At 38.9% G+C, this 27,294-nt stretch overlaps 1 protein-coding gene across 3 annotated transcripts; it reads left to right on the plus strand.

Moving 5' to 3' along the window:
• The first annotated feature begins 128 nt into the window (after positions 1-128).
• CRLS1 (cardiolipin synthase 1) lies at positions 129-27,247 on the plus strand. 3 transcript variants are annotated; one of them, XM_060123680.1, is made up of 7 exons: positions 129-795; positions 4,189-4,326; positions 8,900-9,029; positions 21,805-21,890; positions 22,795-22,863; positions 24,458-24,549; positions 26,277-27,247. In XM_060123680.1, exons 1-7 carry the CDS (start codon positions 490-492, stop codon positions 26,362-26,364), a joined length of 909 nt encoding a protein of 302 aa, XP_059979663.1. In that variant the 5' UTR covers positions 129-489; the 3' UTR covers positions 26,365-27,247. The 3 variants fall into 3 exon arrangements, with proteins under 3 accessions (XP_059979663.1, XP_059979664.1, XP_059979665.1); XM_060123681.1 differs by lacking the exon at positions 129-795 and adding an exon at positions 811-967; XM_060123682.1 differs by lacking the exon at positions 129-795 and adding an exon at positions 827-1,078.
• Positions 27,248-27,294: the final 47 nt, after the last annotated feature.

The raw sequence follows: 27,294 nt of genomic DNA on the forward strand, positions 1-27,294 counted from the left end.
AGACATTTTAGTAATATGTAAAACTCTCGCGATTGTGCCCAGAGCCGCGCACACCTCGGGTTTCCGGCCGGGGCGCGAGATGTCTTCCGCCCTCTCCCGGCCACAGCCGCCGCGCCGTAGTCCTGCCCTGCGCGTTCCTCTCCTCGCCTCCCCACGGAGCCCGGAGCCCGCCTGTGGGCGGACTGCGGCGCCGTGCCGGACCGCTACCCGGCAGCCCACTGGGCCTAACGGCACGTGACTCCCGCCACCTGCGCCGTCGCCGCCGGCGCTGGGAAGGCCAGCAGCGACGGTGTCGCAAAAGCGTCGCGACGGCGTCCGTTCTTGGCGGCCCAGGCCACTGGTATAACCGAACGTGCTGAGGCTTGAGAACCAGTATGGAGGCTGTCGAGGTTCTCCGATATTGCTGGGCTTCGATGGGGAAGCTACTCGCCGGTGCCCCGGGCTGCTGAGCTCTCGCCGCCTGCGTCCCCGCGGCTCGCCCGCAGGGCCATGCTGGCCTCGCGGGTGGCGCGCACCTCGTGGGGTGCCTTGCGCGTAGCCGTGTGGGCCCCGGGAGCGCGGCCGGGCAAGGGGCGCGCCCGCGGGGCCTTGCTGCCGCCAGTGCCATGCTGCCTGGGGTGCCTGGCGGAGCGCTGGTGGCTGCGCCCGGCTGCGCTCGGCCTGCGGCTGCCTGGGGCCAGCCCGCGGGCCCACTGCTCGGGCGCGGGGAAGGCAGCCCCCGGGCCCGCAGTGCAAGAGGACGCCGCCACCGAGGCCCGGGGCGGCCGGTGGGGCCCGGCGAGCGCCGCCAGCCTGGTACGTACCGAGGAGAAGGCGGAGGGGCGACTCTGGGTCGGGGTCGACTGCTGCGGCGGCGCTCGGTCCCGAACGCAAATAACGTGCCGTGGCCGGTGAGGTCCGATGCTTCCGTTTCAGAACTTTTAAAGCGTTCCCCGAAGAGAAGTTATGGGCAGATCATTCGGTCGGGGTGAGTGTCAGGGGTACCAGCCGCGTCCTCCTGTCTCGGTGGTCAAGTTAGAGCCCTCTCCTTCCCGTCTATCCGCACCGGTAGCTGGACGCGCCTCTGGATATTGCATTGGTAAAAATACCCTTCACCTGTCTTATTAAAAGCCCATTTTAAATTTTTTGAAGCGAATCCCCAATGTTTAGGGCAAGTCTCTGGGCGTCTTCAGAATGATATACAGGCCTTTCTGTTTGCTTGTGCAGGTTTGGTTAACTATCATTTGACCTTTGGTGACTTTACATATTGTAGGATGAAGGATAGCTAAGTAATTTAAATCGTAATTAAAAGATCCTTTAACCTTTAATTATAGGAAAAGATTAAACCTCTCTTCCTGAGGTAACGGAGGAAAATATTTGTCTGCTTACCTGTTGAAATACTGACCAAACAGAAGACATGAGAGCATGAGTGTGGGAGAGCTTTTGATGTCATGTAGCAAGACTCATGCAATTATTACATCTTCAATTGTTATGTCTTCAGTGGGCCCCTGTGCTGCTTTCATCAGTTATACAGCATGGGTTGGGGTGGCCACATCCTGGCAGGAGTCTCAGCCACATTAATAGCTAGAGCATGTTGGGGTTTGAATGAATGCTGGATGCTTTGAGGTTGCCATATCCTGGCTGAAGTCCTTCCAAGAACGGCAGTAGTTGGTCGAGTATGCCACAGGTTATCTGGTTGGGTAATCTGAGATTAGCTCTCTTAATTTTAACTTAGAAACGTTTACAAATTTAATGATTATAAATTGAGGTATTTTATTTTAACTGAAATATGTGGACCTAAAAGGAATCCCTTTCATTGTTCTAAGAACATTCAGTCTGGTTTATTAATTCACCAAATGAAATGCTCTGGCTGTTTACAACTGTGTCTTTAATTTTTCCCCATGGGCCTCTCTGAGTTTAATTTTGGGCCTCTGTATTCTGACCTTTTGCTTTGTTTTTCCTTTCTCTCAATCATGAACTGTACCTCCTCACCCCCCTCAATGAGGCACTGTAATGCTGGATCAGTATTTGACTTACTCTGTATCGCAGTATGGTCAACAGACTTTTTTTTTCCTCTGGACTCTGAAACACTTGGACCTTTGAACTTGAATTTGGAATATGTTCCAAGAATGATTCCATTTAATTAATATAATGTGGATTAGTTCAACAGAAGGTCCTTGAGTAGAGGTTTGGAGTGCTGCTTGTTTGGTGATTGTTTCCTGCAGAATTTGAATTTTTCTGTATCTTTAATGACAGTATTCTGCCACTGGGCCCCAATTATTTCATTATTCCTTCAAACTGAGGTGAACATTTCTTGCTGGGTTCTGTTTATAAACACAAACTTAGTATCTTTAGAGAACTGGCTTTTCTTACAGAATGGCTGAAGGTATTTTAAAAGAGGTATTTAGAAGTGGAAATGTCAAAATTAAGGTTCAGGCAAATAGGTTACTGATTGATAAAGAGGTTAAGTAGGGTTATCTTGTGAGGAGATAGTCCCATGGGGTAGAGCTGGCAGTCTTGACTCAGTGGAGAAAAAAAATCCGGCCTTTAGGGAATGACATTTTTCTCTGTATTATTTCTGTACCCTGTTCTGTGCAGTGTATCTTAGTTCCACTAGGCTGAGGCTTTTTAAAGTTGAAATACCCTCTCATGAAACAGACTTTGGCCAGGAAGGAATGGTTTTCAGAGCAGCTGCTGAGGTGCCCTTTTGTTGGTGCCAACTTCAAACACCTTGGCTCCAAATGAAGTTTCAAGGAATCATAAAGCCCCCACAGGGGAGCTGTGAAAGCCCTCAGCTTCTGGTTGGGGATCTTAACATTTCTGTGGCTATTTTGAACAAATTTACAAAATCTCTTTATTTCCTAAGTATCTCAATACCTTTTCCTTGTTCCATTTTCTTCTAGCAGTTCTCCAGTTTAGTGATGAGCTTATGGAATTAAATGTTTTATTCCTCTTCATTCGTATCTCCAACACTGTGTATGGCATTTAGCATTCTTTTGATGGGTATGTGTAGAGGAGTGAGGAGAGGTTATTTTGCAATAAATGTTTTTTAGCCAAAATGCCCATGGTTGATAATTCGGCTTTTTTCTGACACTTTCTAGACCGTTTGTCTACTTGAGGTATAAGATCTTCCTGAAGATCTTTTTTTTTTTTTTTTTTTTAACATCTTTATTGGAGTATAATTGCTTTACAATGGTATGTTAGCTTCAGCTTCACAACAAAATGAATCAGTTATATACATACATATATTCCCATATCTGTTCCCGCTTGCGTCTCCCTCCCTCCCACCCTCCCTATCCCACCCCTCCAGGCGGTCACAAAGCACCGAGCTGATCTCCCTGTGCTATGCGGCTGCTTCCCACTAGCTATTTACCTTACGTTTGGTAGTGTATATATGTCCATGCCTCTTTATCGCTTTGTCACCGTTTACCCTTCCCCCTCCCCATAACCTCAAGTCCATTCTCTAGTAAGTCTGTGTCTTTATTCCTGTTTCACCCCTAGGTTTTTCATGACTTTTTTTTTTAAATTCCATATATATGTGTTAGCATACGGTATTTGTCTCTCTCTTTCTGACTTACTTCACTCTGTATGACAGACTCTAGGTCTATCCACCTCATTACAAATAGCTCAATTTCGTCTCTTTTTATGGCTGAGTAATATTCCATTGTATATATGTGCCACATCTTCTTTATCCATTCATCCGATGATGGACACTTAGGTTGTTTCCATCTCCGGGCTATTGTAAATAGAGCTGCATGAAGATCTTTTTTTTAATTTTGTATAATGGGAAAGTAATTCTTTTTTAAAAAAAATTTTATTGGATATAGTTGATTTACAGTGTTGTTGAATTTTCACTTTTAAAAGCAGTATGTTTTTAGTTTTGAATTCTGATGGTGAAGTAATACATTAAAGGCTTGACTTATATGATAGATAATACATGTTTATTCCTTCTCTCTTTAGTGAGAAAACCTACTCTATATACAACCAACATTTTAGTCTGTGTTTTGGTATATGACATATCTTCATCTGCATTCTTAACAGTTTTAGATGTGTGTAAAAATAACGGAATGGATTTTAAAACTGAAAGTACTAATTTTAAGGTTTATGTAGCTTCTAACCTTTAAGTTGATGGAGTGTATTTTTCCAATGTATATAGTTATTTAAAGTATGAATTTATAGTATTTAAATTTTGTTGTCTTTATGTTTCAGTATGAAAACCCATGGACAATCCCAAATATGTTGTCAATGACGAGAATTGGCTTGGCCCCAGTTTTGGGCTATTTGATTATTGAAGAAGATTTTAATATTGCACTAGGAGTTTTTGCTTTAGCTGGGCTAACTGATTTGGTAAGTTGTACCGGCACTCCCCCTGTTTTGCTCCCCTTCTAAATCCCAGGGTCTCTACTACACTGAAATAGCACAGACTCAGTCTGCTTTTCTTTGGAAGGAAATCCTCAAGATGAATTTCACCTAGTGCTTTGTGTAAAGGCTTGTCTTTAACATCTATATGGGACTCTGTTATTCTTTATATGATCTAAGGAAGGAAGTGGAGGTTGTAGGGAGGCATGGGAGAGGGAGCTCTTTACTCTTGGTTTTTAACTTCTTCATAGAAGAAAAAACCTTAGAAAGTCTCAGAGGGCCAAGTACTTGCTTTAGGGATAGAAATAAAGGAGAGAAGCTGTGAGACTTTTTTTTTACTTATATAGTAGAGAGAAATATCTGATCTGCAACAACAGTTGGTTTTACTGGTGGAGAGGGAAACAGTGGGCCAGTTGTTGTGACCAGGGAGCTTGCAGAGGCCGGATCTCTGCTCAGGTTTATGCTGGCAGGAGGCCATAGGCACCCCACAGATTTGGTCCTTGATTCCTTCTCTACACCCCTCTGACCACCTTCCAGAAGACCCTGCCCTAGGTGGGCATTAGACATCCTTCCTTCTTCCACTCTCCCAGCAAATGGACCAAGGAGAAAAGAGCACCTTGACACCACTGTGTCAGTTTATAGGGAGGGAAAGATTTATTCAGGTTATCTCCAATTAGAACTTGGAAAATAATTTTCTAACAGAAAGCCACACTATGTGTTATATAGGCTTTTGTGGACTGGCCAGTCATCATCATGTGTGACATTATTTGTATTTATCACCCACCCTGTTGCATAAAGGATTTGAAATGGCTTGTAAAACTATATGTCCTGCAAAAACACAATTGAAGGAAGTGGGGGAAAGGTAGAGGAAAGATTTTAAATCAGGACAAAAGCATGTAGAAATAGACATTATGTATATAAATTGTATATTCTTGTACAAGGTTGGTCTGAGATCCAAGTGAGTACCCAGACAGGCAATAATAATTTGGTGCGTCTTTAAACTGATGTATGTTTGAAAAGCTTTGCTCAGTATTCAGTGAGAATAGAGAGAAACTAATTTTCTGTTAATAAAAGTCACATAGCATCTTTCTTTGTAACATCAGCTGTTCCCTTTGAGGTTCATAGAAACAAAATTACACCTGCCCAGTAGCATTGTTGAGCAATACAGAGTTAGCTGAAAATTCTGCAGGATAAATAATGAGGACATTTGCACTGTTATATGGCATTTCTAAATATGCATCAAATACAGTTTCTTGAAGTGGTTACCGCCTCTTTTTCCCGAGTTTAGCTCCTGTTTGTCACAACTTCTCATTCTCACAATCTCTTCTTTTGTCCCTGCTTTTATCTGTGAAGCCTGAAGCCCTCCATTTATTAATATAGTCTCCAAGTCTGTCAAAGGCCATTATATTGATAATGGAATTTTTTTTTCATAATAGGCAAGATCTTTTTCAGTTACTGGATTTGCTCTTTTTTGGTTTGTAGGTTTTTTTAGTTGCCACATGAGATTGCAATATTCATCGAATGGGAGAGGTCTCATTTACACTTTTCTAAATATGTAAGACAATGTGTACAGAAACCTGAGTTAACTGGCATCATATTACGTTTACTTCATGTAGGTTTTGATGCCTCTAGAATGGCTGCTGGGGAGATGGCTGGACTCATGGAGGGTTTAAGTAGGGGAATGTTGTATGTGGGAAATGGATTACAGGAATGCAAGAATAGAAGCAGAGAGGCTGGTTATGAGGCTTATAGTAATCTAGGGAAGAGGGTTGGGAAATATGTTTTGAAGATAGAGTTGATATGTTAATGGATTGGATATGTGGGGTGAGAGAAAGGAATTAAATAGGAGTGCTAGGCTGTTACTTTTTTCCTTTTCAACAAGCAGATGCATGGAGGTTTACATTTTCTGTGATGGTCAACACTCAGGGTAGGACAGGGTTTGTGGGAAAGAGTTGTTATGCCTGTTCAGATAGAGGTAACATTGGGTAGTTGAATACAGTAGTTTGGAGTTGGAGGAAATCATGGTTAGAGATAGATTTAAGAGTTATCATCATATAGATGGTCAAGTCTGGATGAAATCATCTAGGCTGTGGTAAAAGAAGAGAAGAGGTCAGAGAAAAGAACAATAATGGAGCAATGGAGAAGGAGCCAAAAAAGGACACTGAGAAGGAATAGCTGGTGAGAAAGAAAGAAAATTGGGCAATAAGGTGTCCCAGATGTTAAGTGAAGAAAGTGCTTTAATTGTGTTGGGGTCAAGTAAGCTAAGAATGTAGAATTCATTGGTGACTTTTATGGGTACAGTCTCTAGAGGGTGGGGCAGTCAAAATGGGTTGGCGAGCATAAATGAGGTGGTGATGACAATAGATGTCACATTGGGGAAGTTTTGCTTCATAGGGGGATAGAGAGATAGTCAAGGAAGGGTAGTTTATAAAGAGATACATACTGGGGAAATTTTTGTTGTTAATTAACTAATTAATTGAATGACTGGGTAGGAAGAGAGAGATTGATGATGCAGGGGAGGTGGGGAAAACTCAGAAGGTAAGAGGACTTGGGATCAGGGACCGCAGAGAGAATGTGCATGGACACTAGTAGGTGGTGGACTTGGAGGTGGGAATACAAGGGAGGGCTGACACTCTGTTTCTGTTTTTTGAGCAAATATAGACATGGTCATGAGCTAGAGAGAGAGGCTTTGGGAAGGATGAGCAGACTATGAATAGGGAAGGTAAACACAGTAAGCAGGTGTGGGTTTGCCAGGCAGTATTGAGTGCCCACAGGAGATTTGTGGTCATGAAAAAGTGAGATCAATCAGCCCATTTATGTGTTTTTCTTGATCAGTGTTCAGCTGCTTGGGTGCAGGCCTATAGTACATGGTAGTTGTATTTAAGCAGGGTTGAGGGAGAGTGGAGTAGGGAGTTATAGAGGTTTACAAAGAAGAGATGATGTTGATGACCTTGGAATCCAGTGTGAGTAGAGGAACAATGAGGACAAGAGGGTGATGATGGTGATAAAATGGGAGGTTAAGTTCCCCGAGATCAGAAACTGAACTGACACCTGAATCTTCCAAGGCCCCAACTCCCAGTTCTAGGCACTTTCTGTTAGTGTTACCTATAGTATACTTAAGAAAATAGATTTTTTCAGTTGAGGTAGTAATAGCTAGTAACTGCTTTTTTTGAGGATTTACTAAGCGCTGAGTGCTAAACAAGTATTAATCACATTATGTACTGAGACAACCCACCCTGCGAGGTAGGTAGCACTATCTCTGGTTTACAGATGAGGAAACTGAGGCTTAGGCCAAATAACTTGCCCAGAGTCACACAGTTAAGTGAGTGGGAGAGCCAGTGCTTGAACCACTTATGCTCTGCTACGAAGAGTAAGTTCTTAACCATTGTCCTGTACGACTGCTCTAAGTCATTGGAATACTTGAGATATGGAGGACTTATTTATCCTTTAAAATGTACCATGTTAAATTACGTCTAGATTAATTTGATCTTTTTCCTTGGAACTAGGACTGGAAAATTCAAATATTTGTTGAAGTTTGAAGTTAAATAAAATGAGTAAAAGCCGGGGTAGGGACTTGGAAAACCAGAAAATATCTGCCTCGTTTAATGAAAATAGGCAGTACTTGGTTTCAGTCAATTTTGTGGCCCCAGGGTGGCCAGATCTTCCCATTTCTCAAGTGAGCCTGGAGATCTGGATTTTTTTGAGTTAAGACTTTGAATATTTAAATATTGGCAACTAATTTATATTTAAAAAATCACTGGGCAGGTCAAACAAAACCAGCCTGCAGGCCTCTTTGGCCCCCTGGTAACCCAAGTATGACCTCTGCTTTAAAATATAATTTGTTTCCAAGAGTAGTGAATAAGTAATTTTCATATCAAAAATTTTAAGTAGGCCAGGTACAGAGGACTGAGTTTTGTATTCAAATACAGGTCATGCAATACAGTCAGACATGGAATTAACAGTGGCACTAGATAAAAAATATTGATAATAACAGTTAAAATAGAATAAAATAAAAATAATAACAGCTAAAACATAGGGAGTTGGGTCATATTATAGAAAAGTAGGTAGGAATGGAAGTTAGAAAATCTCGCAGTTAAACGGTAGTCCTTGCAAGTAAAAGCAGCTATTTTGGCTGTAGTGAAATAGCTCAGGGCTCAAGGGGTGGGGGATGGGAGGGGTGGGTTGGGGTGGGGTGCCTAGTCCAAGCTCTGTCAGTCCTGCTTTCTTTGAGTTTTATTTGGGTTCTTTACATCTCTAAATTTGTGTCTGGGTTCGTCCCACAAAGGGGCATTGTGAAAACATTGCAAAATAGCTGAAGGCCTTGAGAAAGAAAAGTGAAAACTTTTTTCTGTAGAAAAGTGAAATCATTTTCTGACCAGTTGGTAATTTAAAAGCTAAGTGTATACCAGTAAAACAGAAGGTTTGGGGGTAAGAGACAGAAGAGGTTTTATCTACATTTTATGCAAGTATAGCGGTTATTCTGGTATCTCTTAACCTTCAAGATATCTACTCTGTACCTATTATGACATTTATTAAAAAAAAAAAAAACTTCTATTTTCAGTTGGATGGATTTATTGCTCGAAACTGGGCCAATCAAAAATCAGCTTTGGGAAGTGCTCTTGATCCACTTGCTGATAAAATACTTATCAGCATCTTATATGTTAGCTTGACCTATGCAGATCTTATTCCAGGTAAGAACGCGTCATGCGTACTTTTAAATAGTACAGGGAAGAATCACATTTATCAGCTTAGGATTTCTCTTGATTGAGAGACAAATAATTTTTGTTCCAAAAATATGTTTTCAACTTTAAAGTGTTTCCCTAAATTTAAACTATTGAACTGTTTTGCTTTCCAAGCTATTTGTTTTACTTTAGAATTTATGACCTTGTATATACTATAGAATGCATTGTTTTCTTAGTAAAATTGTTTAAAATTAAACAAATATTTCAAAAAAATTGAGCTAATTCATATTATCCTAGAATCTTTTGAAACTATTATTTTCTTTGTGCCTAGCTTTTGAAAGCAATTTAAAATTTTCCTAAGTCTTATTATTTATTAAGTACAATTTAATAAGTGAGAGCTCTGAAATCCTAAAGATGTCTATAAAATTTCACATTGTTATTATTATTACTTAGATGGTATTACGCAATTTTAAATTATACACATAGTTTGTACATTGTCTACTCTTTTTTTTAATTAATTATTTTTGGCTGTGTTGGGTCTTTGTTGCTGTGCGTGGGCTTTCTCTAGTTGTGGTGAGCTGGGGCTACTCTTTGTTGCGGTGTGCAGGCTTATCATTTCAGTGGCTTCTCTTGTTGGGGAGCACGGGCTCTAGGTGCACGGCCTTCAGTAGTTGTGGCTCGTGGGCTATAGAGTGCAGGCTCAGTAGTTGTGGTGCATGGGCTTAGTTGCTCCGTGGCACGTGGGATCTTCCCGACCAGGGCTCGAACCCGTGTCCCCTGCATTGGCAGGCGGATTCTCAACCACTGCACCACCAGGGAAGCCCCTGAATACTCTTTGTAACAAAATTTTATGATCTTTTGTATTTTGTATGTGCTTTTTGGTTGTTCATTTTCTACTTCCGCTGTGTTTCTCAGTTTTTAATCCTTTGGTTCAGATTAAACTGTTTATTTCCAAGAGTTAGAATCTGAGAACAAAGAAGCTGGTACCAGGTCCTTCAATACCATGTTATTACTGACATTTGATAGGAAGAAGTTTACTGGTGTTTCAGTCTAGTATAGTCTCCCAATCTAGAGATTCTTTTTCTCCTCTACCTTTAGGCTTTTCTTTTTTTTTTAATACATTTATTTATTTATTTTTATTTTTGGCTGCGTTGGGTCTTTGTTGCTGTGCGCGGGCTTTCTCTAGTTGCGGCGAGCGGGGGCTACTACTCTTCGTTGCGGTGTGGGGGCTTCTCATTGCGGTGGCTTCTCTAGAGCGCAGGCTCAGTAGTTGTGGCACATGGGCTTAGTTGCTCCACGGCATGTGGGATCTTCCCGGACCGGGGCACGAACCCGTGTCCCCTGCATCGGCAGGCGGACTCTCAACCACTGCGCCACCAGGGAAGCCCCGGCAAGCGGATTCTTAACCACTGCGCCACCAGGGAGGTCCCTACCTTTAGGCTTTTAAATCCACATACCAGATTTAAAAATGAATTAGACTACTGTTCATGTGCTTCTTTGAAAGTCAGAATTATGGTGTGTGAATGGTTGGGGGTATTGAAGGGGCAGGGGTATGCTATAAGTAATATAGATAATTTGTAGGAGAAAAGATCCTAAGGAGCATTCTGTTAACATTCACAATTAAAATTTGTGTGTGTGTGTATTTTCATGCTTCTCAGAGTTATTTTGTATTTTGTTGTGTTGTTTTACAAAGGTTGGCCAGCCCAGGTATTTCCGTGGTGAACACAGAAATTGTTTCCAGGTTTTGGTATTATGGATATTGTTGATACAATTGATGTAGGTCGCTTTTGGAACTGCAACTTCCCTTAATTATCATTCTGGGAACTTCCATTGTCTCTCTTCTGTGTTGGGTTTGTTTTTCCAGGCTCCCATGGCTTCCTTGTTAGGGTCCTCCTTTTTGTGGAGTAGAATCTCCAGTTGTTTCCTAGCTAGGATGCAGCCTGGCAGCAAGGTTTTTAGAGGTGTACAATGTCTTTATTCTACAGACATCTAAAATGTATTTGTTCTACCCTCCATACTTGATTGGGGCATAATTTTCAATTGCAGGTTATTTTCACTCAGAATTTTCAAGACCCTGATTATAGATTTCCAGATTCCATCTTGCTGTTGAGAAGTCTCATGCCATTCTGATATCTTTTCCTTTACGTGTGATTATGTTTTGTATTAGAAAGCTTTTAAGATTTCTTTGCATAATTCCTAGTTGATGGTTTAAAAAATTCTCTCTCTTAAAAGTTAATTTTCTAACTGCTTCTTGGGACACCCAATTATCCCAGCACTTTTTATTGAAAATTCTATACTTTCCAGACTCACTGCCATGTTCATATATACATGGGTTATTTCTGGGTTGTCTAGTTTATTCCCCATTGATTTGTCTATCTTTGCACCAGTACCATCCCTAATTATTATTACTTTGCCAAAAGTCTTTTTTTTTTTTAATTTATTTTATTATTTATTTATTTATTTTTGGCTGCGTTGGGTCTTTGTTGCTGTGCGTGGGCTTTCTCTAGTTGCGGTGAGCGGAGGCTACTCTTCGTTGTGCGCAGGCTTCTCGTTGCAGAGCACGGGCTCTAGATGCACGGGCTTCAGTAGTTGTGGCACGTGGGCTCATTAGTTTTGGCTCATGGGTTCTGGAGCGCAGGCTCAGTAGTTGTGGCGCACGGGCTTAGTTGCTCAGCTGCATGTGGGATCTTCCCAGATGAGGGCTCGAACCCGTGTCCCCTGCATTGGCAGGCGGATTCTTAACCACTGCGCCACCAGGCAAGTCCCCCAAAAGTCTTGATACATGATAGAGCACATTCTTCCACTTTGATATTCTTACCTGTTTTCATTTGTGTGTGAATTTTAGAATCAGCTTTCAAGTTCCCCAGAAAAACCTGTTGGGATTTTATTGGAGTTGCACTGAATTTACAGATTTATTTGGAAGAATTGGTATTTTTACAATATTGTCTTCCAATCCACATACATCTTGTATTTACTCTATTTAGGTCTGTTAAAATGTCAAAATGTTACAGTTTTCTCTAGAGAGGTAATAAAACTTTTTTATTAGATTTATTCCTAGGTGACTGATAGTTCTTGATGTTTTTGTAAATGGTAGCTTTTTTAATATTTCATTTTGTAGTAGCTGATGTTGATAGGATGAAATCAGTTCCATCTCTGACAGTGGTTTTTGTGTCTAGCAAAACTTGCTGAACTCTTATGCTAATAATATAAATGTATATTCTCTTGGATTTTCTGTATCCTTGATTATGTATTATCTATAATTAATGACAGTGTGTTTCTTCTTCTCCAGTCCTTTTACCTTTTTAAAAATTTGCCTCACAATAGTGCACAGTGCAATGTTGAATAGGAGTGGTATCTGTGTCTTATTTCCAGTCTAAGAAGGAAAGCTTTCAGTCTTTCAGTATTAAATATGACATTTCCTGTAGGGTTTTATAGATACCCCTTTTTCAGGTTAAAGAAGTTCACTTCCACTGGCAGTTTGTGCAGAAATTTTTTTACATCGGATATGGAATTTTATGAAAATTTTTTTCTTCATGTATTATGATAGTCATATTTTTTCCCTTTAAGCTTAATGTGTGGTGAATTACGTTATTGATTTTCTAAGTTAAATGAACCTGATGACATTCCTGTTACAAATCTAACTTGGTCATGATATATTATGAAGATATTGCTATTTGGTTTACTGATATTTTGTTGAAGATTTCACATCTAGATTCAGAAGATTGGCCTGGAATTCTTTTCTACAAATACCCTTGTTAGGTTTTTTTTTTAATATTTATTTATTTGGCTGCGCTGGGTCTTAGTTGCAGCATGCGGCATCTTTAGTTGTGTCATGTGAATTCTTAGTTGCAGCATGTGGGATCTAGTTCCCTGACTAGGGATCGAACCCAGGCCCCCTGCATTGGGAGCGTGGAGTCTTAGCCACTGGACCACCAAGGAAGTCCCCTACCTTTGTTAGGTTTTAATATCAAGTTTATAATAATCTCATAAAATGAATTTAGGGAGTGCACACACACCCCACCCCATTCTTGGGAGATGTTTGTGTGAGATTGCAATTATTCCTTCTTGGAATGTTGGTAGAACTTGTTGAAGCCATTGAAGCCTGGAGTTTTCTTTGGGAAAAAGTTTTAAAATAGTTGATTCATTTTTTAAAAAAATGGTTACAGGGTGATTCAGTTTTTCTGGTTCATCTTTTGTCTGTTTTGTGAGTTGTGATGTTTTTCTAGGGACTTGTCCATTTCAGCTACATTTTAAAAAAATTTACCATAAGCTATTTATAGTATCCACATTAACGTTTTGATGTCTGTAGACTATGTAGCGATGTCCCCCTTTTCATCCTAATTATTAGTTATTTGTCCCTTTTTTTCTTTGACTTGTCTTGCCAGAGGTTTGTCTGTTTTATGAATCTTTTCAAAGAACCAACTTTGAACTTTGCCAAACTTCTCTGATATGTTTACTACTTCATTAAATCTTGCTCTTTTGTTTCTGTCTCCTCCTTTGGTTTTTTTCTGCTGTTCTTTTTCTAAATTCTATAGATCAGTCCTGTCTAGTAGAAATATAATGGGAACCATAGACCTAATTTAAATTTTTCTAGTAGTTATGTTCAAAGTGAGAAGAAACAGGTGAAGTGTGTGTGTGTGTGTGCTTGCACTTCTGCTACAGTGGAGACTGAGTGCTCTGTGCATGCACTGCTGCCTGTGCCAGGCCACCCCCCATTTTAATAACATTTTATTTAACCCACTAGATGGAAAATATTGTCATTTCATTATATAATCAATAAAAAATCATTAATGAGATTGTTTTTTCATACTCTGTCTTCAAAAGCCAGTGTGCTGTTTGCACTTACAGCACCTCTCACTTCAGACTAGCCACATTTCAAGTGCTTTATCTTTACATGTTGCTCATGGCTATTGTATTGAACAACACAGCTGTAGATGAATGTTTAACTCGTTCCTTTTTTTGTTTGTTTTTTTGGCTGTGCCGTTGTGGGATCTTAGTTCTTCAACCAGGGATTGAACCTGTGCCCCCTGCAGTGGAAGCACGAAGTTGTAACCACTGGACCACCAGGGAATTCCCTCAGCTTTTCTTTTTTAAAGTTTGCATTTAAGGCTATATATTTCCTCTAAGTATCCCTTTCACTGTATCTCATATGTTGGTATTAGTGTTCTTGTCATTATCGAGTTCAAAGTAATCTGTTTCCATTATGATATTTCTTTGGCCTATGGTGTTAATAAAAATTTATTTATTAATTTGTGGGATTTTCTAGGTATCTTTTTGTTATTGATTTCAAGCATAATTACCTTGTGTTCAGAGAACATGCTCTGTGATTTTAGCCCTTCAGCCCAGTATACAGTCAAATTTTATAAACATTTTATGCGTTTTTCAAATGAATATGTATTCTGCAGTCATTGGGTATGATGTTCTACATATGTCCATTTGGTCAATTTTTTTTTTTTTAAGTAAATTATTTCTTTATCTTGGGCTGTGTTGGGTCTTCATTGCTGCACGCAGCCTTTCTCTAGTTGTGGCGAGCAGGGGTTACTCTTCGTTGTGGTGCATGGGTTTCTCATTGCGGTAGCTTCTCTTTTTGCAGAGCATGGGTTCTAGGCACGTGGGCTTCAGTAGTTGTGGCATGAAGGCTCAGTAGTTGTGGCTTGTTCGTGGGCTCTAGAGCGCAGGCTCAGTAGTTGTGGTGCACAGGCTTAGTTGCTCCACGGCATGTGGGACCTTCCTGGACCAGGGATTGAACCTGTGTCCCCTGCATTGGCAGGCAGATTCTTAACTACTGTGCCACCAGGGAAGTCCCTGGTCAAGTTTTTAATCCTGGTGGCTAAATCTCCTTCTTTACGGACTTATTTTTTACATTTGGTCTGCTTTTCTGTCAGTTACTGAGAGAGTAAAGTTTCCTGCTGTGTCCAATTTTCCATTATTTTTTCTTTTTAGCTCTGATTTTTGCTTCATGTCTTTTGAAGTCATACTATTAATAAGTGCATATAAAGTAGAATTGTTATGTCTTTTTGGTGAATTGAATGATTTATTTTGAAGTGACCCTCTATATCTTTAGAAATGATTTTTGTCTTGAAGTCTCTCTCTCTCTCTCTCTTTTTTTTTTGACTGCACCATCTGGCATTTGAGATCTTAGTTCCCTGACCAGGGATTGAACCTGTGGCCCCTGCAGTGGAAAGGCGGAGTCTTAAACCACTGGACTGCCAGGGAAGTCCCTGCCTTGAAGTCTCTTTTGTTGACTATTACTATAGCTACACTAGCTTACTTTTGGTCAGTGCTTACATGATAAACCAATCTTTTACTTTCAACTTGTCCACATCTTTATATTTTAGATATTCCTTAAAAATAACATATAGATAGATGGTTTTTCTTTACTTTATCTAGTCTAAAAATATTTTATCTTTCAGCTGGAGCATTTAATCCATTTACTATGATTACTAGTATTTGTGTAGCAGTCTTCCATTTTATTTTGTGTTTTATTTGGCCTGTATGTTCTATTCTACTTTTGTCTATATTCTATATTCTATAATTATCACTGTTTTCCTGTACCAATTGGAAAGTTTTACACTCTGTTAACATTTAGCTAGTCTCAAAATTATAATTCATCTTTACCTTATCAAAGTTTAATGTTAACAAATCTATACATTTGGCCTTCTGTATCTGGGAGTTCTCCATCCACGGATTCAACCAACCTCAGATTGGGGGGAAGAAAATCTAGAAAGTTCCAACCAAACTTTGCTGCAAACTGGAAACTGAGGGTATTTACATTGTATTAGGTATTAAGTAATATAGAGATGACTTAAAGCATATGGGAAGGTGTGCATTGGTTATATGCAAATACTCCACCATTTTATATAAGGGACTTGAGAATTTGTGGATTTTGGTGTATGTTGGGGGAAGCAGGGTGGATCCTCAGACCAACCCCCCATGGATACCGAGGGATGCCTATATGCCTTCTGGGCACTGGAAGGGCCTTAGAATACTTTAACTCCATTTATTCCTTTCTCAATTTAGGTTATTCTCATACTTTAATTTTATTTATGTGTTCAACCCACATGATATTGTTTATTAAGTCAGTGTTCATTTAGATGTATCTTCATACTTTTTTCTGGTTTATGTTTGGTGTATTTCAGACCTTCCACCTGGAATCATTTTCCTTTTCTCTAAAGTATATCTTTAGAAATTCTATTAATACAGGTCTACTGGTGGTACATTCTTTTCTTTGTTTCTCTGAAAATATTTTTATGTTGCCTTTATTCTTTGTGTGAGGACATTTAAATTCTACTCTCTTAGCAGATTTTAATTATACAATACAGTGTTACCAACTAGTTAGTGTGTTATACATTAGATCCTCAGACCTTATTCATCTTTTGTTTCATCTTAAAATTGAAAGTTTGTGTCTTTTTACCAGCCTCTTTCTATCTCTCTCTTTTTTTTTTTTAGATTCTACATATAAGTGATATCACGCAGTATTTGTCTTTCTCTGTCTGATTTTGCTTTTATTCTTGAAGGATATTTTTGTTGGGTATAGAATTCTGGGCTGGTAGTTAATTTTCTTTCAGTACATTTAAAGTACCATGCAATTGTCTACTCACTTCCATTGTTGGTAATAAGAAATTGTTAACCCATTTCTTTTTCAAAGGTACTTTTACTCTGTCTGCTTTTAAGATTTACTCTTTCTCTTTGGTTTTCTGTAGTTTCACAATATTTGGTGTGATTTTCTTTTTTATTTATCCTGCTTGTGATTTGTTGGGCTTTTTAATCTGTGGATTGATATCTTTAATCAGTTCTAGAAAATTTTGAGCCACAATCTTCAAGTATTGTTGTCTGTGTTTCTCCTTCTTTTGGGACTGCAGTATACCTGTGTTAGATTTCACTGTATCCTTTAAGTGTCTGAGCCTCTTTTCTGCATGATACCTCATTTTATCTTTCTGCACTCCATTCTAGATGATTACTAATGAAGCTTGCTCTTTCATTTCACTAATTCTCTCTTCAGCTGTGCCAAATTCATTTAAGTCTTCTATTATATTTTCTAGTTATAAAATTTCTATTTCATTCTTCTGCAAACTTAGTAAATCAACTTTTATAGTTTGCAGTTCCCTGCTGAAATTTTCAATCTTGATTTTTGTATCCCTTTGAACATAGTAAGCTTTAGTTGTTTTATAAACACTGGTAATTCTGAAATATCTTTTGAGGGTCTCTTTCATGTGTCTGTTTCTATTGAGTCTCACTCATGGTATCTTATGTCTTTGGTTATTTTTGACTGTTTAGACACTGTACTAATATTTAAAAAATAATTTGGAGGAATATCTTGATGTGTAGGATGATGGCATCACTCTCCAGAGGAGATTTTTTGTTCAGTTCTGCCAGGTATCTAGGCATGCTAACAGTCTGGGACCACCTAGATGGCCAGATGATAAGACATTCTTTTTTAAGGCTTAGTTTGCATAGGGCCATCTCCTCTCCCAACCCTGTGGAAATAGTTGTTCAGATCCCAGCTTAAAGCTAGGAGGTGGTTTGTCACTGCCCAACCTGAGGGCTCTGGGCTTTGACTACTGTTTCCCCACCCTTTAAGGCGGCCAAAACCTCTATTCAGCTTTGTGGCTTACTTCCCTAGGGTTAGGGACAGTGGCTTTGAGTGGCTTTGAGTACCTAGGCTTATTTTCCTGAGTTCTCATTCTGATACTTTCTTAGCATCTTACAAGCTTTTCACTTTCAAGATTTTTTTGTTTAATGTTCTTCTTTAACTGTCTTAGCAGGAGAATTATTACCTACTCAGATATTAATGGAGCTGAACCTGAGGATCTTTTCATTTACCTATAGGTCTGAAATTTTGCAGTGTTATATGTTCTAGATCCTACTAGAGTTTGTAGTAAATCTTTCTTCCATTGTGCTGGGTACTAAGAAGGCCCCTTCAGTCTGAAAACTTATCCATCAGTTCTAAACATTTTTCCCTAGGTTCTTTTCTTACTGGAAACACTTTTTGTTCTCTTTCTGGGAAATTTCCCCAACTTTGTCATTTACCCCTTCTACTGACATTTTAGTTAATTTATTTATTTAATTTAAAAAATTGGTTTTTGGCTGTGCCACGTGGCATGTGGGATCTTAGTTCCCTGACCAGGGATTGAACCCTCAATCCCTGTAGTGGAAGCGTGCAATCTTAACCACTGGACTGCCAAGGAAGTCCCTCGATTGACATTTTTATTGCTATCATTTTTAATTTCCAAGAGGAAATAAAGAGCTCTTGTTCTGTATGTTCTTTCAAAACAAAACAAGGGGCTTCCCTGGTGGTGCAGTGGTTAAGAATCTGCCCGCCAATGCAAGGGACATGGGTTCGAGCCCTGGCCGGGGAAGATCCCACATGCGGCGGCGCAACTAAGCCCGTGTGCCACAACTACTGAACGTGCGCTCAAGAGCCTGCAAGCCACAACTACTGAGCCCATGTGCCACAACTACTGAAGCCTGTGTGCCTAGAGCCCATGCTACACAACAAGAGAATACACTGCAATGAGAAGCCTGTGCACTGCAACGAAGAGTAGCCCCCGCTCACTGCAACTAGAGAAAGCCCATGCACAGCAGTGACAACCCAACACAACCAAAAAAAAATAAATAAAATAAATAAATAAATAAATTTTTAAAAATGTCTTTTTCTTACTTCATAGGTGAGTATCATCATTTCAGGACATCTTCTATCTGTTTTTGTATGTGTGTTTGTGGGGGGGTGGTTTTAAACCCCTGTATTGTATCTATTTCTTTTCTTCTTCTTTTTTTTTTTTCTGTTTGTTTTGGTCTCTCTTTCATGATGGAGACTTTGCTAAAATGTCTGGTGATTCTTGGCTGCTTACTTCATAAATGTTTAACTGGGTGCTCCCTGGGCATTGGTGGAATTTGTTGGGTGGTATACTACCCTCTAGGGTGAACAGGCAGTGAGAGACCAGGCGTGGCCCTGAATTCTCAGTACCTTTAGCTCTATTTTGTAGGTAAGAGCTCTCCATTTGCTCCTTAGAGATTGCAGAGGTCCTGGTTTAGAGATTAACATGTAGAACAAGGGTTGGCAGACTTCTTCTGTAAAGGCCAGAATGGTAAATGTTTCTGACTTTATGGGCCATGTGGTCTTTGTTGTAACTACTCAAGTCTGCTATTGTAGTGTGAAAACAGCCATAGAAAATATATAACAAATGACTATGGCTGTGTGTTAACTTTATTATTTTCAATGCAAACTTCTACTATGTAAAAGTGACTTGATTTTATTATTTCCCTTTAACACTAATAAATTTGCCCGTGATGTACTTCTTTGTTGCAGAAACTGTATTTCAGACAGAGTTAGCAAATAGGAAAACCTTGGAGCACTCCCTGACACATTTTACACCTCCCTAACACACTATCATACTCTAATAGACAAAGGAAAGCTGCTTTAGCCCTGGAAGAAAAGGGAAAGGAAGGCCAGGAGAGAAAGCAGGAACAGTTAGAAGATTCAAAAGCCAGGGAACTGGACAAAATTGCCCCCCAAATCACAGTAAGAACATGTATGTATACAGGCTCTCAGTTGGCAGAGGCTTTAGAGATCACCCAGTGCAGCCTGGTCCCAGTCTGGCTGTGCTTGTGAACCCCCAGGGAGCATTCACCTTTGCTTTTATGAAGCTTTCACGAGGTGATTCTGTGATGAGTAGTCAGTTTGGGGAACACTGGATTTTGTAAACAGTCCTGTCTTCCACCAGACTGTTAACAGATGGTAAACTGAGCCCAGAGATGCATTCTGCAGTAGTACTGACTAACTGGTGACCTTGGCCAGGTTTTATAATCTGCCTGAGGCTTGTTTTCAATATTTGTAAAATGGGGTAATGATGGTTCCCATATCATGGAGTTGATATGTAGATTAAATGACATAATATGTATAAAATACTTAAATGGTGCCAGATGCCCAATAAATGGTAATTTTAGTAGTTAATAGAACTAGAGCCCAAGGCTTTGCAGTGTATTGAATTGCTTCATCTGTTCTTCTGCAGAAACCTTATTTAGAATTAAATTATATTCTTTTTCCCCTGTGGTGATGAACTACAATAACAGGTGTTTATTTTCCTCTACTGTTGTGTTTACTGTATATAATTCACATGAGTTTGCTGCATTTTAAAATCTGATTTAAAAATAAATAAAATCTGATAGTTATTTGATTTTGCCAGCTGATTATTACTATAGAAAAGTTTGGTTTACAGGCACAAAAACCCTCCTAAAAATCATGACTGCCTTGTTTTGTTACTTGGTTCATACGGTCGAGTCTTCTTTGTGCTCCAAATGCCATGACTTGAGTGGATAAGCATTTTCTCTTTGGAATCGTCTTGTCATTGAGTACTAGGCCAAGGATCAACACTTACATCACAGCCACAACCAGCAGAGATTTAAATTTTAAATCTGTAATTAATTACTGAGATTTTTCATAAGTTTCTGAACCAATAGAGGACCCTAAGTATGGCCTTAAAAGTAATTCACAAAGAACTGTTTGAAAGTATTATGGAAGGGATGTGCATGATTCTTTTATTTTAGTAATTGAAACAATTTGAAATGAGTGTTAGCCTCAAGATTTTTTCCTTTTTAAATAAATATTTTTTTCTAATAACATGACATATATTCATGGTTAAAACTTCCTTCAACATGGAAGGATGTAAAATGAAACAGGACCTCTGCCCTCCCATTCTCATTCGACAAGGGAGCAGGAGTTCCTTGGGTATCCACTTAAAATGTCCTTCTGCTGGCACTGGGACCGTCCTGTAGGAACTTAGGAATAATGAGAAAACTATCAACAAGTTGAATTCATGTTTAACTAGAATTCATTGAATGAATGAGCAGAAGAAAAAATAGCAATTGCCTGGATAGGAACTGGCCAGGCAAAAATGAAGATATTTTGGTTCTCCACAAGTGGTACACATAGCAAATTTTACTGTTCATAAAATAATCTAGAATGCAGAAGCAAGCAGTCAGAGTTCTTAAAAGTCAGAAGGGCTTGAGTTAGGACTTCCCTGGTGGCACAGTGGTTAAGAATCCACCTGCCAATGCAGGGGACACGGGTTTGAGCCCTGGTCCCAGGAGATCCCACGTGCCACGGAGCAAGTAAGCTCATGCGCCACAACTACTGAGCCTGTGCTCTAGAGCCAGCGAGCCACAAATACTGAGCCCACGTGCCTAGAGCCCGTGCTCCACAACAAGAGAAACCACTGCAATGAGAAGCCTGTGCACCACAACAAAGAGTAGCCCCCGCTCGCCGCAACTAGAGAAAGCCCGCGTGAGCAATGAAGACCCGACACAGCCAAAAATAAATAAATAAATTTATTAAAAAAAAAAAAAGAATGCCTTGAGTCCCGGCATCCTTTCCAACCTTTTTACCATCTCATTCCGTGTAATTATAGTGAGCTTGGTGATCTTTTTTCTAAATTTACAAAGCTGGGAAGTAACAAAGGAAATAGGATTGAGTAGAGCTGACACTGATTAACTGCAATTTAAAAACGTATGCAAGGAAAAAAAATACAGAAAGGAGTGAGAGGATCAACATTCTGAAATGTGACTTTAAAAGCCATAGTCTGTCTTTCACCTTGTTTTGAAGGCAGGTTAAAAAAACATAAAAATCAGTGGTTCACTGTAGGGACCCTAAACAGGCATCAATAAGTGTTTATTTTAAAATTTTTGCTTAGGTGAAACACCAGTTTATGGTAAGGCTTCATTGTATGTATAATGTCTTAATAATTTTCAAAATCCCAATCAAAATTATTTTATATTTGATTTTCAGTTCCACTTACTTATATGATAATTTCAAGAGATGTAATGTTGATTGCTGCTGTTTTTTATATCAGATATCGAACTCTTCCAACACCGGTGAGTTTGTTTCAAAAAAATGTTCTTTTAGTATTACTGTAACTTAAGGCAAAAGAAAAAAATCATTATTGCGTACTGAGTTTCACTTTATGGGAATAATTTATGACTATTATGTATTCAATCCATTTATTAGGAATTTAAAGAAAACAGACATAACTGTCATCTTGCTATTTGAATCACCCATTATGGTAGCTGTTCAGTGAACATATGAATGATCAGTTTTTAAAAGGATGTTTTTGTTATAAGTCAACATTGTTTTAGTTGATAGTCCATAAAACTCAGGCCAGCTAGCCCCATCCCTAGCAGCAAACTCTGTTTAGGAGTGTTTTGTATAACTAAGCACCCTTCCCTGTCTAATTTAGCTTCTACTATGGATTATCTAGAACTGGTTTTTAAAATCACAGTTTTATGAGCATGGAGTGGTTTGTTCACACATTTGTTCATTGGTTCTACAAATATTTGAGCACATAAGCATAGCATAGCTTATAGCCACCTCATGAACATAACAACCTCATCTTTTGATTCCCAGCCTGGTGAAAATGGCAGTATTTTATTCATTTTGGTTCTTTTTAGCCTATAAAGAAAACAGTGATGAGGGAGATTTGTTGAATCTATTTAGTAGAAAGACATAGTTAAGCAGACTTTATGATAGTTATTGTGTTAGAAATTTATAGAAATTGAGAAATCTATAAATTAAAAAATCTATTTTCAATAAACTGTAGGTGATTTATGAAGAATGTAGATGTTGCTTATATAGTATAATAAAAGAAGATGCAGATAAAGGGTTTATTTAGCATATAGCCAGGCGTGTGTTATACACTCAGTAACTGTTGCATATAATAACAAAATATTTATTTTAAACTTGAATGATGAATAAACTTTGTTTTTTTTTGTCCTCTGCCAGAGAACACTTTCTAAGTATTTCAATCCTTGTTATGCCACTGCTAGGTTAAAACCAACCTTCATCAGCAAGGTAAGAGACACACAACATCCTTTTAAGTTAAAAACCGTTGAGGATTTTATTTTGATGACTATAAACCTCAGTCTGGAGCAGCTGAAAATGAGACACATTTTAATGTATTGACCATAGAGAATAGAGAGTGGGGTCATTAGCCCAGTTCTTTTGTCCTCCAGGCTTTCTGGATCTTTAGTATATATGTTGTGTTTTGTGTTGGTGGTGTAAGAATTTAAGTCTCCAAATGAGGTATTAGGGCCACCACTTAGGGAAGGTGGCAATGTAATTGCATATTGACACAAAGGGAGTATGAAAATTTCTTTCTGGTTTCACTACCCACCCCTCCCTGTAGTGAAAACACCATATAACAAGGTCCTTTCATTTGCAAGATCGATTGTTAACATGGAAAGGGACATGAGAAAGTTTTATTCACTAATAAACAACTCCTACTCTTAGTTGTCCATCTGTTTTCCTGAGCCCTCTTCAGGATAATAACTGTATGCCAGTCTTCGCACACAGAGAGGACACTATTAATGTCTCTGAAGGCAGATTTGTTTTACTAGTAGCCTTGGTAAGTTTGCTGTAATTATTCTTTTGCTCCATGCCTTGTGACAGAGGTTTAACAGGTTAGGGATGCTGATCATCTTTGGGACAGAGGGATGATTACTCTTAAACCAGAGACTCCCTGGGGTGAATTTTTACCTACAAATATGCGTTATTTATTTATCTGTCTATTTATTTTATCTATTTATTTTTGTGACTTACATATGTATCAAGTACAGTAATTGGAGTATAGCACTGTACAGAAGGTGGCTTAAAGAGGTACCAGGGACAAATGCCTTAATTCCTTGGGCTTGCAGGGAGTTCTCCAGACAATTTTTATTACTTATTTTTAAAACGGAGTCGAATCCTTGTAATTTGGCTGCACAATGGATGAGAGAACATAGGTGCTTCTCTAGACACATCACCCACGGATTCATACATCACCCGCTTCCCCAGAATGCTTCTCTCAATGAGTACAGGAAGTCTCCAGTGGTTTTGTTGTCTTCCTTTTCTCCACCACGCTGTCTTTTAGGGTAGGGAAACCTACTCATTTCCGAACTTAGAGCCTCTCTCATGGAGATTAGTGCATTTCAGTTTTCTAACTTCATAGGTTTGACAGGTGGTAGGCAAGTGAAAGGAGCATTGAATGGAGTACTGAGAAATGTGGGTTCTGGGTTTGGATCTGTAACCTGCTATGACTGCAGGCAAGTCACTTAACTCATTACCTTTTTACCTGTGAAGAGTATCTTCATTATTTCCATATTCACAGGGCTGTTTTAATAGGCAACTGAGAAAAAGGCAGAGAACTTTGCAACATTATTGCTATGGAAATTCAAGATAGTGGTGTTTTCTGATAGTTGCCCTTCCCCTCACTAGATAGGGCAGCTGTGGAGACAGATGGGCCTGTTAGTGAAATTCAGCCTTTTGTGTGAATGCCAGCTTCTTTGGCAGGGATATTACAGCATCCCTGAGGGTCTGTTGTGTTACACTGTGATGGGTTATGCCTTTCTCTTGTGAGCTTGAAACATGATTGGGTTGGCACTGTTCATTTATGACTTCTTATTTTTAGGTTAACACAGCAGTCCAGTTAATCTTGGTGGCAGCTTCTTTGGCAGCTCCGGTTTTCAATTATGCTGACAGCATTTATCTTCAGATCCTGTGGTAAGCTAAACTTAGAATTACTCTCTGAGAATGTCAACAAAATGGCTTATTTTGACAATCCTAGAATTACTTTGTTCTTAATCATGTTTATTAAGCACTGGGTAAAGCTGTGGGCTATATTTTTGATTGATACCATTTTTAAGAAGCTTACTATCAAGTGTAGAATATAGAAGTTATAGGGGGTTTCATGCAAATTAGAAGGGATGAGAGGTACAGATAATGTGTTGGGGTTTTGGAGTAGAGAAAAATACTTCCAGGTAGGAAGAAGAGGGAAAGCTTCAGGGAAGAAGTAGCATTTGAGCCATGAGGTCTAGGTGGAGAGAGACTGAGGGGAGGCCATTCTGGTGAAGGGCAGACCCTGAGCAAAGTCAGACGTGCAGGAGAGTGGATAAGGGGAAAGTGCACCCAGCCTAGTGAAGGGGGCAGAGTGGGAGAGAAACTTGGAGAAAGGAGTTTGAGGTTTATTTTATTAAGGTTATGTATAGCCTTGAAAATGTGTCACATTCATACTTTATGCCACACTGATACTAAAGCACTGTATTTTTACTCTACTTTTAACTCGATAATTAAAACATTGCTTGATGCAGTCTGAGCCAGAAAATAGTTGGTTAACTAAAGTCAGTTAAGCTAAAAAGCTTTAAAAATGATACACACGCTAGACATTTTATTTTCTAAAATATATAATCGTACATTCATTCTGATTTGTCCTACGTCTTCTGATAAAGGCTCAATGCCTTTTCTTTGATTATAGGCTCATCAGTGGGATTTTTTTCTTTCTTGCAAAAAACTGCATCCATAATACAACCTCTCTGATTTTCATGTTCTGCTTTTAAAGTGATATAAGAATGTAAGACATTTATGAAGCAATCAGAGTATAGAAACTTTCTAGATTTTTACCATTTTCTCTAGTATTTTAACAATTACATTGTCTACTTACTTTGACAGTAATTTTTAGCAACTCGCTGTGATATCAAGCCTTTCCAAAGCCTCCAGCTTAGTTCTCAGAAATAGCGACTCTTCCTACCTGTATGTTTCATTATGTGTGAATTTAGGATATCAAACTGGCATAAACAGGTTTGAGATCAAACAGATTCTTGATGAGCCTACACCTCACCTGGTGGAAACAGAAGTACATGTGTGCACCAAAAAGGAACGTGTTAGCTGCGAGCGCTCAGCAAGCCCTGAGTGTCACTCGTGTCATTTCAAAGAGAATCTGATTAATTCTCCTTAATTTTAAGGAAATATCAGTAAAGAAAGCTGAATTTTATTTAAAATGACTCAGATATTAGAATTCCCAAGATCTGTAAGAAATAGCTTCTAAAACTAACACTCTAAGCAGCATGGAACAGTGGGAGGAGCACAAGGGCTCTAGAGTTGGAACCAAGCCAGACTCATAGTTCTGTGGCCCTGAGCAAACTCTGGGGCACTGTTTCCTCTGTAAGATGAGGTTGCTGTGAAAATAAAACTACCTAAAATAATGTCTGGGTAAAAAATGACAATTGCTATTATTATTTTTTTCAGACTGATTAGATTAATTCTGTTTGACATTACTGATTCAAATGAAGTCTTAAAGAAAAGCAGTATATTTAAATTCTTGTTAAAAAAAAATTATACCAACACAGGCTTTTTTACTTTGAAACAACTCCTTTAAATGTATTCTTTATGGTTCTTATAGTTAGCATTTTTTAGAGTTTAGACTAAATTTTCTTTCTTTCCTTCCATAAAAGGTGTCTTACAGCTTTTACCACAGCTGCATCAGCTTACAGTTATTATCATTATGGTCGGAAAACTGTTCAGGTGATAAAAGGCAGATGAAAGTCATCCATCATCATTAGCAAGGAAGCAATATACATCATCGGCGGCAGGGCCAGTGGAAATCTAAGGGAGTTTCCTTTTTTGGTGTTCAGCTTGAAAAAGGACTTGTCAGAACAAACCATGTCATCAAAATTTAAGTAATGTGCATTGAAAATAAGCTTGATCATGGGCATATGCAGAATTTCCAATGTATTTTTAAATACAAATAAAACTATAATTTAGAATTTTTTTATCTTAGGTTTCTTGATTAATTTATAAGTAGCAATTATTGTCAGTCATTTTTTGATATGTAAAACAAAAAACAGTCTAGAGCATGGAAACTGAAGAGTTGTCACTTTAATAGAATTTAGATTGCTCACAAAGCACTAGGGAATTTCCTGGGTTTAAATATACATCCTGTACAACTTGGCTGCACAGTTGTTTGTTTGACTTTTAGATCTGTGCACACATTAACAGTACATGTGGTTAATATTTGATTGTTCAGGATAATGACTATAAAGGTAGCTTAGTTGTGGATGAATTAAACTTGTAAAGAGATTTAAAATGCAGTAAATTTTGAAAATAATAAATAAGATCAAAATAGAAGGTACTGAAGTTCATGTTCAGAAGTCTTCCAACCTCTCAGGTGCCTAATAGTTTATGCATCAGGATAATAAGTGACAAAGGTAGTTGGAAAATGAAAATATGTCTGTTACCCTAGCCATCCAAGAGGCAGTGAGTTACATCATGCCTTCCCACTGTATCTCTAACATAACAATGTTTGTATGATATTGGGACCTGTATGTAAATAATATGAAATTATATTTTTCAAAGGTTTTTTTAAGCTTTGGGGAATCTTCTTTTGTTAAGATGTTAAAGGAATAAAAGAGCCGGAAAAAAGTGACCTTCAATTTGGGTTGTCTGTGTTCCACGGTCGTCTGCTGTTGTGGA

This window comes from Lagenorhynchus albirostris, chromosome 15 (genome assembly GCF_949774975.1).
Source record: "Lagenorhynchus albirostris chromosome 15, mLagAlb1.1, whole genome shotgun sequence".
Lineage (NCBI taxonomy): Eukaryota > Metazoa > Chordata > Mammalia > Artiodactyla > Delphinidae > Lagenorhynchus > Lagenorhynchus albirostris.

What these genes read in the sequence shown, in the direction of transcription:
- CRLS1 (XM_060123680.1), top strand. Translation starts at nt 490, where the DNA reads ATGCTGGCCTCGCGGGTGGCGCGCACCTCGTGGGGTGCCTTGCGCGTA. An exon ending in TAGCTGGGCTAACTGATTTG is followed by an intron (nt 4,327 to 8,899) that starts GTAAGTTGTACC and finishes TTCTATTTTCAG; the next exon opens with TTGGATGGATTTATTGCTCG. An exon ending in ATTTATCTTCAGATCCTGTG is followed by an intron (nt 24,550 to 26,276) that starts GTAAGCTAAACT and finishes CTTCCATAAAAG; the next exon opens with GTGTCTTACAGCTTTTACCA.